Raw genomic sequence first — 16,140 nt, 5'->3', positions numbered from 1 at the left:
TCTTAGGGGATGCAGTTCTGGATACGGGGCAAGGTTTGTTATCAACCTGTTCCTTAGCAGTGGCGGCTAGACGCATGTTGTGACTCAGGTCTTGGGAAGTGGATGCTGATTCCAAGAGAGTTCTAGAGTCCATAACATATGACGGTTCAGCGTTCTTTATTCCGCCTTTGGAAAAGTTCATTGCACAGGCCAATGGGGGAAAGAGTTCCCTTCTTTTGGTGGCTGCGTCTAAAGTAAAAGGGAAGCATTTCGGTTCTTGGTAGCTCCAAAGGCAACTCCTAGAGAATCCAAGACCCAGCTCCGAGTTGAGGGGAAAGCAGGCTTGGACTGGACGTCGTCCTGTGTCAAAGCCAAATGAAAAACAGACTGTATGACTCCTTGCTCCCCCCATCTGAGCACTTATTTGGTTGGAGCACGCCTGCTGCCCTTTCAGGAGCGGTGGGTCTGTTCTACCACAGACGCCTGGATAAAAGGGGTAGTGTGCAGGGGGGAATGTTCTGGACCTGGTGGGGGTGCCGCATGTCTACACCTCTTCCCAGGGAGGCAGTCAGAAGAGAGGCCCTTCAGGGAGCAGTACAAATCACTTCGGACCTCGGGAGCGATAGTTCCGGTTCCTCTAGGACAGAGAGATCAAGGTTACTACTCTTATCTCTTCCTGGTGCAAAAACCAGACTCGTCTTTCAGAACTATTCTAAACTTGAAGACTCTCAACACCCACTTGTGGGTGCCCAGTTTTCAGATGGAATCCATCCAGCCTGTGATCAATTCTATGGAAAGAGGCAATTTCCTGGCTTCCTTGAACATCAAAGAACTTATCTACATATACCTATCTGGGAAGGTCACCAGAACCTTCTGCGGTTTGAGGTAGGTCAGGACCAATTTCAGTTCAGATCTGGTCACTGCACCGCGAGTGTTCACAAAGACGATGGCTGTCATGGCAGCTCAGTTACGTCTACAAGTGTGGTGACTATCTTACCTTACCTTGACAAGCAGAGTCGGTAGCTCTTCTCCTGTCGCATCTGCACCCGACCACGGACACCTTGCAAGCTCACGGCTGCGTACTCAACTTCAAGAAGTCGAGTTTGGTACCTGACCAGCGCAAGGTGTTCCTGGTGTTGTTGTTCGACACCAGTTGTCAGAGGGTCTGGTGAGGACCTTACTGTCTCTCAAGCGCGTTATAGTACTTCAGTGCATGAAGCTGATGGGACGCATGTTGTCCTCTTTTCAGGCAATTCAGTTTGCGCGCTTTCATTCTTGCAAGTTCCAGCAGGTGATTCTGGCAAAGTGGTCCAGATCGGATCCTCGTTTGGAAGGGAAGTTATTTAGGTTGTTGGCGACAACACACCTGTCTCCTCTATGGTGGCTGAGGAAGGACAATTTCAATCAGGGATGTTCCTTCTTGGTTTGGAACTGGATCGTGGTGACCACGGATGCCAGTCTTTTGGAATGGGATGCAGTCACTTCATCTCAGATTTCAAGCGACATGGACATTACCCATAAATGTTCTGGAACTGAGGGCAGTATTTCATGCCCTGCTTCAAGCACAGTCCTATCTGCAGCTTTGGGCAATCCAAATGAAATAGGACAATCTAATTTACATATATTATTACAATAAGTTATTTATAAGTGATCCAGTCAAAGTTTTGTTAAAACTTCTTTCTTGGAAGGTGGCCTTTTGCTGGCTGTTTCTTCGGCCAGCCGTGTTTCAGAATTGGCGGCTCCATCTTGTCGCTCTCCTATTCTGGACTTTCATGATTACCGCACGGTTCTCCGCACTAAGCCTTCCTTTCAACTAAAGGTGGTTTCGAAGTTCCACATAAATCAAGAAATTGTTTTTTCGGTGTTACCTCAGGATTCACTGTCTTCCAATCAGAACTCAGTCCGGTTGTTGGATGGGGTTAGAGACTTGAGAATTTTCATAGATCGTACTTCTAAACGTCAGGCCTATATTTCTGAAGGATCTCCAGTTCCTGACGGTTTTGCTGCTCACTCCACCAGGTCGGTTAGCGCCTCCTGGGCGGTATGGGGCTTCGGTCCAGCAATTGTGTAGGGAAGCTACCTGGTCTTCTGTCCACACATTCACCAGATCCTACCATTTTCACATCTTTGCTACCAAAGATACCAGTTTTGGCCGTAAAGTTTTATGTGCCGCTCAGTCTGAGCATTCCCACACATACGGGCAACTTTGGAATGTCCCCAAGGTGAGCAGTGTCCCCCAACTGATGAGAAAACAAGATTTTTGTATTTACCGGAAAATCGCTTCGCCCATTCTATTCACTATGCTCCCACCCATTTTTGTTCTGACAGTTCTGTTGAATGTTCTGCTGGTTGTGCTTCGCCCTCTCTTGTGGCTTTTTTAGTTAAATAAACTAAGTATTTCCGGCTGGAGGAGGCAAAGAGGGGAGAGGAGCAGGCTAGACAAGTCTTTAGTGCCATACTCCACACAGCGCCCTCTATACCCCTATATATATATCCCTATATATATATAGGGATATGTAATGCCAGAATCAGCTCACAGGAAAACTATAGCCAAGAAAAATGCAAGCCAATAATCAGATGTGCATAACGACCGCAGTATAGGGTACAAAAATACCTCTGCTCCGGCACCAGAGTGTGCACAGAGCCATCCTATTACATCCATACAGTCAAAAGTCAGAGGATAGAACAGCGAAGAGAAGGTGCGGAATGTGTAACTGTAAGACAGTCAAGTCCGGGAGCAAGGATGGCTCCATACATAATGTCACTAAGCATGGCGCTACAATACGTATTTAAATTAAAGCCATAATTTTATTGTATATTTTCAGTGGTCCAGTGCAAATACAAACATTTAATGAAACAACAAGAGATGTTTGGCTCTCTAACATTTACCTCTTTTAGCACCTGTTGTCTTTTCTTCAGGTTCACAGTTACTGCCAGTGATATGGCTCCTCCAAGAACCCTTTGAAGGGGCTGATTTTGGCTTTATTGATCCAAAAAGTTCTGCATCCATGTCATCCAAATCCTATAAAGGAAACCCAGCAAAACCACCGAATGAAATTATATAAATAAATAAAGCTGATATTTTTGTTTGTTTCTTTGTTTGTTTCTTTTTTTTTTAAAGTACAATGTGAACCAGATATAGACTTTCAGAAAACAGACAACCAAATACAGATAAGGTTCAACTTAGAATTGATATATACTATGTCTGCATTTAATAGGCCACCTTGCTAAGCCAGAGACCTTAATTGTTAACTGCATCCAAAATAGCATATGCTTTTCTTAACAGAAATTGTCAAATTTTACAAGCCAGAATATATAACACTAAAATGTGCCAAAATGTCTTAAAGATGTTTTTGCAATATATTTTTTTATTACCTTTTTTCTTTCAGTAAGAAGTTTATTAATTATGTATTAACTTTTATATAGCGCCAGCATATTCCCTGGCGCTTTAGAATTGGTAACAAACACAGTAATAAAACGAGTTTGGGTATTACAGAGAGAGAGCTTAATGGGGCCCTGCTCACAAGGTTACAATCTATAGGACAATAGGAATTTAATACATGAGTACTACACATTACATATTGGTCCAGCCAGATTGAAAAGGTAAAAGTGTTTAGTGCACTATATAAATCAGTTGCGCAGCTGGTAGTCAGAAGGTAGATGATTTCTTTCACGTATACAACCCGTGTGATAGGACTTTTTCATTGGTATTTCCTCTTTGTTTTAATCTATCGGACAGAACTTTAGCCTATGTTTTGGATTATCCTAATGAGGACAATTGACAAATATACACAGAGCTGTAACTTAGAATTCTAGCGCCCTGGGCGAGAAAGACAAATGCCGCCCCCCTAGCACTCAATTTTAACCAAATTAACCTAAAATATTCCTAAATTGCGCCTTCCTTCAGCGTTGCGCCCTGGGCGGTCGCCCCTGTCGCACAGTCCTAGTTACGGCCCTGAATATACAGTCCCACTAATGTAAAATATAACAGGAATTTTACTTGCCAATAAATTTCCCCAATGCCAAACTGACACTGGGATTAACCACCACTTGCATTGTCCCTCCAATCACTACTTAAACACTTCCTCCAGCCAGGGAACACAGTTTTCTTGTGTAGCAATGAAGAACACCATACGAAGAACAAAAGGCAGAATACCTCCTAAGAATGACAATTATTTACTGTTTCTATTGAAGTCAGAGACAACCACTGGGAGGAAACACGGATTGGTCCTCAGAACCACTTCATCCAAACGAAAGACATTGAATGGATTAACTGAGCGCAGCCACATCAACACTCTGTGGACATGGCATATGGTCAGAATAAAGGTCCCCTTAGATATAGTGCCTGTAGGGTAGTATCAAACAAAGACTCAAAAAGGTTAGTTTGAAGGTAGGGAAGGGCCAGATTAATACCCCCCTGCAGGATCATTTGGGGGAAAAGTAGGTGAGCAGCCGCCTTAGGAAAGGTCTTTACCTCTGTGAAAGAAACACAATGATGTCTATGAGAGAATGGACAGAACTAAAATTTGTGCCTCGGACAAGTTAGACGGACCCAGCCACCACGCCAGAGAGTCTTTCCAGCTGCAGCAAGTAACCAGGTGAGGAGAGATCTATTAGACTGGTAAGAATGCCGTAAACCCATTTCTCCATAGTCTTTGCCTCCCACATAATGGCATAAGAATGGGACAGGGAAAAGCCTGTTGTGGAGAAATTTTAAGAGACCATCCAGTACTCTATTAAATGAGTTCTTAAAAGACACAGAATCTGGGCGTGGTAAAAAAATATGTTGTCCTGTTTTTCTCTGGTTGTCCAATCAGAGACAAACAGATCATGGTCTGGACATTGTCCACTGAAAAGGGAGACAGCTTCCCGAAATGCCTACTTGACTACAAACGCCTCCCTGGAATATCCCACTCTCCCTTAACTAGGGTGAATGGATCCTTATTATGAGGAAAACAAAGTGAGCCTACGACCAATCAACAATGGAGAGTGCCAGATCAGAGATAGTACAATCTGGTAATGTAAGTTCAGTGTGCACAAAACTGTTTTTTAGTGTTGCCACTAATTCCTTTGAGAAAAGGATTCCTTAGATGATCTGTCATAGCTGAAAGGGTGGATCCTGCTCCTGGCACTGGACTGCTCAGTGGGTGCAGAACTTAGGATTTAACAATGGTACCAGTAGAAACACTTGGTCTCTGGTATGAGCATCAGGAGCAGTGTTGGAGAGAGCAACAAAAGTCTTTCCTCTGCCAGGGGGAACCTGGATCTTGAGAATAATCTGCAGGAAAAAAAAAAACCATGGGCTATACCCATGGCCTTAACTTTGTTGCTGAGGAAACTCCAAAAACTGAGCTCCCCAACTAAAGGAGGGTGTGAATTACGGATAGGAGAGGACTTTTCTGTGGGTGGTGCTTAACCTCAGCCAGTCTGTACACTCCTTGGCTAAAAAAGGAATTATATATATTATTATTCATTCCCAATTGTATAGTGCTGTGTAGTCTGCTGGAACTTAACACATAGATGTCGATAATGATTTAGACAAACTTAATAAGGGTCATTCACAAGGCACACAAAACAGGAGGTGCAACAAATCTATGTATGCAAAACTGCACCTGCTATTACTGGTCCATGCATACAGAAATACATGTCTACAATAAATCTTTATGGTCTATCTGCACTTCTGATATGCTCAATCAACGGAGGTTTTCAAGGTGGAACCAAAAAGTCTAAAAGAAGATATATAGTCTGGACATTAGCAAAACTCTTACCCATTCTCTCATTTTTTCTGCCTTGATCACTGCAACCTTTTGCTATCTAGCTACGCTACACCAATCTTCTCCCCGGGCGATCCACAGGGGGGCAGGAGGGGGCGTAGTGACGTCAACATGGCACCATAGCCCCGCCCCCACTATAAAATGCCAAAATTTACGGCATTGAATAGCGGGGGTGGGGCTTAATGATGTGATTAATCCCCGCCCCTGCCATTCAATGCTGTGAATTTCAGCGAATCCGGGAGGTTTGCCTACTCTTCCCAGAATCTGGGAGGACTCCCCGAAATTCGGGAGACTCCTGGGAATTCCGGGAGAGTAGGTAAGTATGCATTTATGTAAATTATGGTTATTAAAACCGGATCTAAAAATTAGGTTTAGTGGTCAGTGCTTATTTCTTACATCGAATTGCAGTGACCAGAATCCCTCTGAGATTATTCTATGAAAAGACTTCTGAATAAAAAGGAAATATGTTTACCTTCATGCTTTCAAGCAGAGCCTGTGGAACAGCATCTGAGACATCAGACTCCTGTACACGGATATATTAACAAAAAAGAAGTTTTGTTCATTGAAATAAACAACCTATGTACTATTAGCAATGTATTTGTGAACAAACAACACTATTATTTGTGCACGTACATAATGCTAGACAGAAAAATAAGATAGTGCTTAGAACACCACAAGGCATATTTTTACTCTGACATCCAAGTGGAAAATGACATTACTACATAAGGCTGGTAGGCCAAGTGAAGACCATATAAGCAAGACAGACAAATAGGGGATTAGGTCTGGAGAAACATTTGAACGATTGCTAAAAACACAGTGGAGAGGGGGTGAAACATGATGGGGACAAAGGAGGGTACACGCAGGGGAACAAACAACAAAGATAAGTGAAAGGGGGACAAGAGCAGAAGAATGAGTGGAGGCCAAAAACAGGAGAAAGTGGCAGAAGACAAAGGGACATAAAGGTTCAGGATACACAGAGAGACAGATGAGAGCACACTGTAAGGCATGACAGGTTCATTTTAATATAAAACACAGGGGCTAAGTGGCGAGCACTTCTGCCTCACAGCACTTTGGTCATGAGTTTGATTCCCGACCATTCCCTTATCAGTGTGGAGTTTGTTTGTGCTTCCTGTGTTTGTGTGGGTTTCCTCCGGGTGCTCCAGTTTCCTCCCACACTACAAAAACATACTGGTAGGTTAATTGGCTGCTATTAAATTGCCCTTAGTCTATCTAGGACTGTGTGTGTATGTTAAGGGATTTAGATTGTAAGCTCCAATGGGGCAGGGACTGATGTGAATGAGTATAAATAATATACACTATAATAATATATATACGCTATATAAATAAATAGATGATGATGATAAAATAGGTTTTGTCTAACACCCTCCTTAAGTTTTATCATTTAGAGATACAAATATCACCTCTGCTGCTTTTTTTGCCAGCTGACTGAAGGAGGCATCATCATCACGTGCTGACCTGATTTAAGGAAAATAGTGATAGTAAATACTAAAGCGGCAAATCAATATTTTATAAATGTATTTCTATACTTGTGATAGAATTCAAAAAATGAAAACCACAATATCTCACTTCTTGGTGGGGACAGGCCGGGTTCTGCTGGAGGGGGCAGTGGTCAGAAGCCTTGTCTTGTGTGACGTGGATGGAGACGGATCTGTGGAGGTGACACCATAAAAGTATTAAAAAAAAATCCTTACGATAAATCCTTTTCTCTGAGTTCATCTGGGGGACAAACGATTAAGTATAAAAATCCTCCTCTCTCTTTCATCCTATCTGGGGGACACTGCTACCATGGGGACATTCTAAAGCAGCCCCCTAAGAAGGGATCGCTCTGATAGCCCAGCACGCAAAACACTACGGCCGAAACTGGCATCCGTGAGCGCAAAAACTTTAAACTGGTAAAACTAGGTATGGACAGAGGACCAGGTAGCCACTCGGGAAAGCTGATCTGCTGAAACCCTATTTTTTGCATCCCAAAAAGCACCCACTGAGCAAGTTGAATGGGTGGCAATACGGCTAAGCACACACCGATCTGCCGTTACATAGGCCTGCATTATGGTGGATGTAATCCACCTAGCGATGGTCTGCTTAGTAGCTGGCCATCCCCTGTTAGGCGCCTCCAACAGCACAAAGAGAGAATCAGTTGTGCGAATAGCTGAAGTTTGTTTGACATAAATGTGAAGAGCATGAACAACATCTAAGGATTCTTCGGACTGGAGGCCCGAAGATCCATCCTGCACCCTGAAAGCCGGGACCACGATCTCCTGATTCAGGTGAAAACCTGAAACCAACTTAAGTTGAAAAAAAAGGAACCATCCGCAGGACAGCTCTATCATCATGGAAGATGAGATAGGGAGAACAGCAAGAAAGGGTTCCAAGTTCTGACACTCAATTTGCAGATGCTATGGCCAAGAGAAAAACCACTTTCCACGTGAAGAACCTAAAGTCCGCCTTGCTCAATGGTTCAAAGTGTGCGCTCTGAAGCATAGTTAACAACAGGTTCAGATCCCAGGGAGCTGTGGGCTGAACGTAAGGAGGCTGGATATGCAAGACCCCCTTAAGAAAGGTCCTCACTTTCGGAAGATCTGCAATCTTCTTCTGGAAATAAACAGAAAGGGCCAAGACATGGATTCTCAGAGAAAAAAGTCTAAGACATAAGGAGAAACCATCTTGGAGAAAGACCAAGTGTCTAGAAAGTCAAATCTCTGTGTAGCAAGAGCAATGCTTGCACCACCTGATGTAGATACGTCACACTCTGTTATAAATGCGGGCATAAGCAGGCTTCCTAGCTCGCGACCTTGTGTCTGCTACTCTGGTGGATAAAGGTTTTGCCTGCAAAAGACTGGCTCCAACAGCTACTCTGTTAAAACCAGCCGAGGAAGGTCCTGGAACCTAAACGGCCCCTGCAGGAGCAGGTCGTTGCAGAGTGGTAGACGCCACCCTGGTTTACACACCAGTCACAGAATGTCTGCGAACCAGACCCGACGTGGCCAATGTGGAGCTACCAGGATGACGGGTAGCCCTCCTTGTTACACTCACCTGAGAACTCAGGTCAGCATTAAAATGAGAGGAAACAGATATCCCAGTTGAAACACCCACCGCATGGTCATGACGTCCACCGCTAACGAAAGAAGATCCCTGGTTCTCGAACAGAACTTGTCCACTTGCCTGTTGTGGAGAGTAGCCATCAAGTTGATGTCAGGAAGACCCCACCTCCGGACCAGTGACTGAAAAACCTCCGGGAGGAGGGACCAGTAGCTTGGCCTCCACAGTTTTTCCACTCAGGGAGTGAACACTTACATGGTTCTCCCATTCCTGGTACCTCTTTGACAATTTACATACGACACAGACCTGGCATTGTCGGACTGGAGCCGTACTGGATTACCCTGCAGAACATGTTGTGCGCCCCGCAGCACTAGCAACATGGCCTTCAACTCCAAAGCATTTATCGGAAGCGAAGCTTCCCAAGGTGACCGTGTCCCCTGAAAACGCATCTGAAACACCATGGCTCCACATCTAGGAGACTGGCATCCGTTGTGACAATGGTCCAGGACCAGGTGGCAAAGAACCTGCCTATGGACAGATGATCCTTCATCAGCCACCAGCGAAGGGACTGACGGGATTCCTAAAACAGCCGTATAAACTGTGAATCCAAGCAGTAGGTGGAGCCCATCCATTTCTTCAACAGGTCCCATTGAAAGGTGCATGAAAGGAATTTCCGGAAGGGAAGTGTTTCGAATGGCCCAGAAGCCTCATGCATACTAGCATGGAAGGCTGAGGAAGGGTCAGAACTTTTCATGCAGAGGTCTGAAAGGAGCGCATTTTGTTGCCCAGAAGAATAATCTTTTGCAACCTGGTATATAAGAACAGACCCAAGAAGACCATCTGCTGACCTGTCAAAATTGGGATTTTGGAAGATTTATTATCCACCCATGCTGTCCCAGAACTCGAATGGTAAAAGAAAGATGCTGTCTCAGCAGCTGGTTCGAATCTGCCTTGATCAGCAGATCGTCCAGGTAAGGAACTATGCTGATCCCTTAGGAGTGCAGTAGTGCGGCCATTACCACCATAATCTTGGTGAACACCCTTGGAGCCACGGAGAGGCCAAGGGGAAGAGCCCAGAACTGATAATAAGAGTGAACCTGAGCAGAGATTGGTGGCCTTCTAAAATGAGTATATGTAGATAGGCATCCCGGATGTTGATGGATGCCAGAAACTCCAATGGTTCTGTTTTGTTGACCACTGATCTAATGGATTCCATGCGGAATTTGTCCACCCGAAGGTGTAGATTAACAGCCTTGAAGTTCAGAATTGGATGGATGGACTTGTCTTGCTTGAGGGCTAGGAAGAGGTTAGAGTAGAACACTTTGCCTCTCTGCCCCTCTGCGACCTGACTTATGACCCCTGCGGAAAGAAGCAAATCAACCGCCTGTCGCATTGCCGCTCTTTTCAGTGGATCTCGAGGAGGGGCAGTGACATAAAACATGAGAATGGTATCCCATGACGTTGATCCTGTACCCCTTTTCCATGATAACCAACATCCACTGATCCCGGGAGGACCCTGTCCATTGTTACCTGAACAGCAGCAAGCGTTCCCCTACCACCGCAGACGCGAGGAGAGGGGGGACCAGTCAGGCTGCTGGTTTTTCAGGAAGCTTGGTCCCTGGTCGCCTCTAAGTGTAGGGTGACCTATCCCTCTAGTACTGGCCCCTGGAAAAGGGCGATCTGCCCCTTTTTGGTTGACCCACCGTCAGGGAACGTCCCCGAAAGGGCTGACTGAAGGATCCGAATCTCTGAGTCCTCAGTTTTGGAACGTTCACTGGAAGGAATTTGCTCTTCCCTCCTGTGGCCTGACAGATCATAGAATCCAACTCTAGACCAAAGAGGACAGAGCCCGAATAGGACAGAGCCTCCAGAGATTTCTTAGACTGTGTCTGCGTCCCAACAGTGCAACCATAAAAGTTCTTTGTGCCTTCTAAATATATAAGCCCGCAGCGCCCTTTAGCCCATCCGTGACAGTGTGCGGTCCAAGTCTCCCCCTTTCCTTATCGGGGAACTTGGTACCATCCTAAAAATGGTGCCGTGCATCGGGATTATGGCGCTCTCTGCTAACTAGCAGCACCGGTCACCCTCTTGTCACTTCTTATAGTGATCTATAGTGCTAGTGCTGTCCGTGCTCTGGCAATGCAGCAGCCGGGGTCCTGTGAGAAAATGTGTTTCCAACACAGCCCCAGTAAGTAGTATGAAAATAAAAGAAATTTCTCTAAGTCTGTAAGAAAACTCTGCAGAGCAGAACACAGTAAGCCCAACTTCTTGGGCACTCAAATTACACTGAGGATGCTGGGGGTTGTAGAGAGGAGGAGTCTGTCTGTAGGTTAAACAAATAAATAACTGTTTAAATGCCAACTCCTAGCTCCCCTCAAACAACCCTATGGTAGCAGTGTGACCCAGATAGGATGCAAGAGAAAACATTGGTGAATGCATAAATGACGCCATTGGATATATGTCGTGAGGAAGAGAATTAGGAGAAGTATACCAAACTTGGAGTATGTATTTGGACATGGTTCCTCTTCTTAAGTTATTTAGGAATTAACTGGGAAAAAAAAAGCGTGACTACCCTTGAAACATTAGGACACATGGCAGCCATAGGCAAAATAGGCATTGTGAACTGAACAGGCATTTAGTGAAATTTAATAGGGAAATCATAATTACAGTACCAGGCTTAACAGCAAGTCCCAGAATGTCCAGAATCTGGTAGTACATAGCTTTTTAAACTTTAGTGTAGATAACACCTTTTAAATTGCTATTTTACCATAATTCATATCCCTATGCCATCAAATTACCAATATAAATAGAGACAAACTCCTACAACTGTTTTACTTTAGTGGGCATCTAACAGGTGCCAAATTTCAGGGTACATGTGTGACTAAATTTCCAAGTAAAAATGATGGGAGTACTAGTGTAATCATGCACAACTCACCATCATCATCATCAGCAAGAAGACCTCCAAGGATATCATCAATGGGATCTACAGACAAAGAATGAGAAAGAACAACACTGAGAGGCAGATTCAATTGTAAATAAAAGTGTTGCATAGTGCAAGGCCGTAACTAGGGCTGTGCGACAGGGGGCGACCGCCCAGGGCGCAACGCTGAAGGGGGGGCGCAATTTAGGAATATTTTAGGTTTATTTGGTTAAAATTGAGGGCTAGGGGGGCGGCATTTGTCTTTCTCGCCCCAGGTGCTAGAAATCTAAGTTACGGCTCTGGCATAGTGTCTCCGTAACGGCTGCAAGACACTGCACTGCGATTTTTTTTTTGGGTGAAATATCCACTAATCTTTACTCGCACCCCATAGAGGTCAAAGCAAAAATGAGCGTTACTTTTTATCGCACTTAAGTAAAAATGTACAGCCACAATGGCTTTTTTACAAATCTAATCTGCCCCTAAATGAGACAGAATAACAGAAAAGAAACTTCAGAATGTATATTAGAGAGTGTGTAAGTGAAGTACAATGTGTGTAAAATAAAAATAAAGACAGACAGCTAGAGAGAAACAGATACAAATAGAGTACATTAAACAAAAACAACAAAAAAAAAGAGACAAATGAAAGGAAAATAAAACAACTGAGGTAACAGACTGACCTTTGAATCTTGTCTTACTTTTGGAAGCCTAGAAAATAAAAAAATGAGACAATCTTTAATGGTTTATTTGTGACTGTTTGGTCATGTAAATATGTACAACAAGCTGTGTGAACCTAGTAAACTAATGTTGTGCATATGAGGGATAAATTGCAATTAAAAGTGATGCAATATATAACAATTAATACAATTATTCAGCATTGGGACATACGTTATCACTATTTCTGCCTCGATCACGATTGCCCTTCATTTCTCCTGAGTTGTAAAAATTGTTCCTGTTGTTTCATTCATTCATAAACATGAATGTTTCCCACACTATATCCCAACAGAGGTGATTGCTGCTCCGGAGGTGTCGGGGTTCTCTCTAAGCTCCGCTCTCAGGGGCAGATATCCAGGATCATAGCGATCTTTGAGTGACACAGACCGTGAGCAACATCAGATTGTTCATCATTTCCTATCGAACGTTGGCATTGAGGCGTCATCCCGTTACCATAGTAACCGATATTTCCATACTCACCTCACTTCTACTATTACCCTGTCTACCACATATGTTTAATCACAGTAACCGCCAGTCTAGTACACACTTCCTTTACTACTAGCCCTGCCTACCTCCGCGCACAGCATTAAGGGAATTGTAGTTTACTTTTGACAGCCATGTTGTATTTCTTCTATAGGTATTACATTCATTATTATAATCCAACGATTTCTTGGCGCTCCTAATAAACTATAATAGCAAATGTCAAGAACCATATCATCAATGTTACCAACTCAAATATATATAGGACTACCACAGTAATACTGTGACCATGGAAAGCAAAATATATGTTATATCTCACGCAATATCAATATAAGCCCTTAAATATTATCTCAGGAGTCAGAGACAAGATAAAAGTTTGGATAAAACTCATGTTCTTGGATAACGGAGGATTGGTGGACTAGAGACTGTTTAATGTTGTACACTAGGGCACCAGCAGGACTCTCTTGCAATTGAGTAATTACACATGTGCATAACAATCTGTTATACTGTGCGTGATATCATCATCAACATTTATTTATATAGCGGCAGCAAATTCCGTAGCGCTTTACAATTGGGAACCAACACTGATAAGACAATACTGGGCAATACAGACAGAGAGGTAAGAGAACCCTGCTCGCAAGCTTACAATCTATATATCATATAGGGGTATATTTACTAAACTATGGGTTTGAGAAAGTGGAGATGTTGCCTATAGCAACAGTGGCGCATGCAGGTGGGGTTTCCAGAACCCCCCCCCCCCCCCTCCGCTAACTAAGTGCCAACCATAGCAGCACTGTACTATACAGCAGCCGCGGCGCTGTCAAAGAAGCGTCCGCGGCGGTGCTGTATTGTATATGTTTTGCCTTTAGGTAAGTAGCGCCGATCACACTACAGTTGTTAAATTAAATTCATTATTGCCTGGCTTCCAATTCTTCCTTAGTTTCCAGTGACAAATATGGGGCAATTGCATTTACAAATTCTTTTTATTCTGTATATCACATGCAATTCTGTTGCTTCTTACTCTCCAGGCTTTGTAATGAGTAAATTAAAACCATACTCAGGCTCAGCAAAAGTGTTATAATGTAGAGTTAATGGATTAATGAGAAAAAAAAAAGGCAGAAGAAGAGCGCTGGTTGAGGTGAAATAAGATAAATTAGAGGATTAACAGATTATATCTATACATTTATTTATTCTAAACAATTAAAACCATTAAAAATATCATAGATAATGAATTAATAACAATATTGGCAAGTGAAAATAGCAAAAGCGATTATGAAAAGCACAATTGCTCTGGGTCCAAGATGATAATTAGCTTACGTTATTAAATCTTTTGTGCAAGTGCAAATATTTAAGCCCACAGGTTTCCACAGTCCTTCCAGTGTTTATACGATAACTTGATATTGTATTATATATTCAAACTCAAGATATAGTTGATTTATTCAAACATATAGCGTTATCCAAGAGTAGTTCAATGCTGGATTAAGTCCAACTAATATTCGGGACTAATTGCACAATTCCCTTAATTAAGTGCTTAAACTCCAATCCTTAATAATACCTTTGGTACAGATGAAATAGCGCTATATAGAGCACCTTTCATTATGAATATAAGGTGCAAACAAAGAGAGTTCATCCTTCCATAATGGGGAATATACCCATTGATATTTAAAAATAACAGAAACAGTCCATTAGGCAACAACCAAGAAGCCAAAAGAATCCACTGTCCACAATACCTCTGATGAAACCGCTCTCAAAGAGGCGGAGTAACGCTTCAGGATTCTTCTAGTCTACAAGTGTATCAATCTACTCAGCTTACTATTACCAGTGTGCATTGTGGTTTTTTCCCATACCTGGGGATAAATGTATTATGCTCCGATTTTTTCAACTCGCGGGAAATCAGTGATTTTTCAGCTAAAATTTAAAGCGGCGATGGCTTGTAAAGGCAAACATGCTGCCTTTACAAGCCATCGCCGCTTTAAATTTTAGCTGCAAAGTCGCCGATTTCCGGCGAGTTGATAAAATCGAAGCATAATACATTTACTCCCTGAACACCTTTCAGCAAAATATATATTGTGAATAGCGGATTCTTTTGGCTTCTTGAAACATTCTATCACTGTATTTACTTTATATTGTCCCCACTTTTTTCTGGAAAGCTCACATTTGTACTGTTCTATCCCTGCAACCCCCCTCCCCCCCCCCCCCCAACATACCATATGTCCCCAAGTATATGACGCACCCATGAATAAGACGCACCTTAATTTTGGGGCCCAAAATGAAAAAAAAAAGCTTCCTGAGACAACTGGGGTCTCCCACTGCCGGCTGGTTTTCCTGCGCCGTCTCATGCTCTGAGCATGCTGCCCTCCTGGCGGTTTCCAGATTCCTGGGTGCCCCCGCCTTCTGAGAGTCCCCCCTGGCCCTGGTGGCTTCTAGCTGAGTGCCTTACCTCTACCTCTCGGAGCGCCTATCACGGCAATTGTGGCCTGTTTCCAGTGGAGACCAGGGGCTGGAGTTGGAACAGCCGGGCGGACCCGCTACTTCCGGTTACGCGGCGGGACTTCCGGCGGGGACACGCAGTTCATACAGCCAGCGGGGACTCCTCTCTCCTCTCACATCCAAGTGCCGACTTCTTCATTCAGGTAAGTAAGACTTGCAGTGTATAAGACGCACCCTTTTTTTAGACCCAAAATTTGGGGGAAAAAGGTGCGTCTTATACATGGGGAAATACGGTAATATTATGATGATGATGTTAGATTTCATTGAAGTTTAATAATTGGATGACAGTGGTAAGCAATATTTTCTGTACACTAATATCGGTGGCCATGTGATTGGTAGGCAATCGAATTATTATTATTGCAAATAACGACATGCAAATAAGTTTAATCTATTTATTTTAGTTGATGTAAAATATGAAGTGGTAAATAGGCTAAATAATGTTTCCAACATCTGAATTACATAGTTTGGTATAATTTTGTTCGCAATTGCATGAGAATGTTTCTCATATTAATTATGTAGTGTTCGTGCTTTGCGAATGCTAGTTATAAACATTTATACACCAAATAGCCAGCTCACAGGGATCATAAAAACAAATTTATACAGGTCTAGAGGAGAGAGCCTGAGGAAAGGGCACCTGGCAATCTCAAGGAACAATGACCACCAATGCCACGTCACGTTCCTGGGAGGTCAAGACCCTTCAACCTATGCATGAAGACCTTACAACTG

General features: G+C 43.3%; 1 protein-coding gene across 1 annotated transcript in view; it reads right to left on the bottom strand.

The window, feature by feature from the left end:
* FBF1 (Fas binding factor 1) overlaps positions 1-12,985 on the bottom strand; it is a 67,256-nt gene extending 54,271 nt beyond the window's left edge. The window contains exons 1-7 of the mRNA XM_075177807.1: positions 12,619-12,985; positions 12,411-12,438; positions 11,749-11,796; positions 7,341-7,422; positions 7,175-7,229; positions 6,226-6,276; positions 2,869-3,001 (exon numbers count right to left, since the gene is read on the bottom strand). Of these exons, the coding sequence (XP_075033908.1) occupies positions 2,869-3,001; positions 6,226-6,276; positions 7,175-7,229; positions 7,341-7,422; positions 11,749-11,796; positions 12,411-12,438; positions 12,619-12,657 (436 nt within the window). The 5' untranslated portion in view covers positions 12,658-12,985. The remainder of the gene's footprint in view (positions 1-2,868; positions 3,002-6,225; positions 6,277-7,174; positions 7,230-7,340; positions 7,423-11,748; positions 11,797-12,410; positions 12,439-12,618) is intronic.
* Positions 12,986-16,140: the final 3,155 nt, after the last annotated feature.

Source organism: Mixophyes fleayi, chromosome 6, assembly GCF_038048845.1.
Source record: "Mixophyes fleayi isolate aMixFle1 chromosome 6, aMixFle1.hap1, whole genome shotgun sequence".
In the NCBI taxonomy this organism is placed as follows: Eukaryota; Metazoa; Chordata; class Amphibia; order Anura; family Limnodynastidae; genus Mixophyes; species Mixophyes fleayi.
Note: the sequence above shows the minus strand (reverse complement) of the source record. Positions and strands in the feature narration are given on the sequence as shown.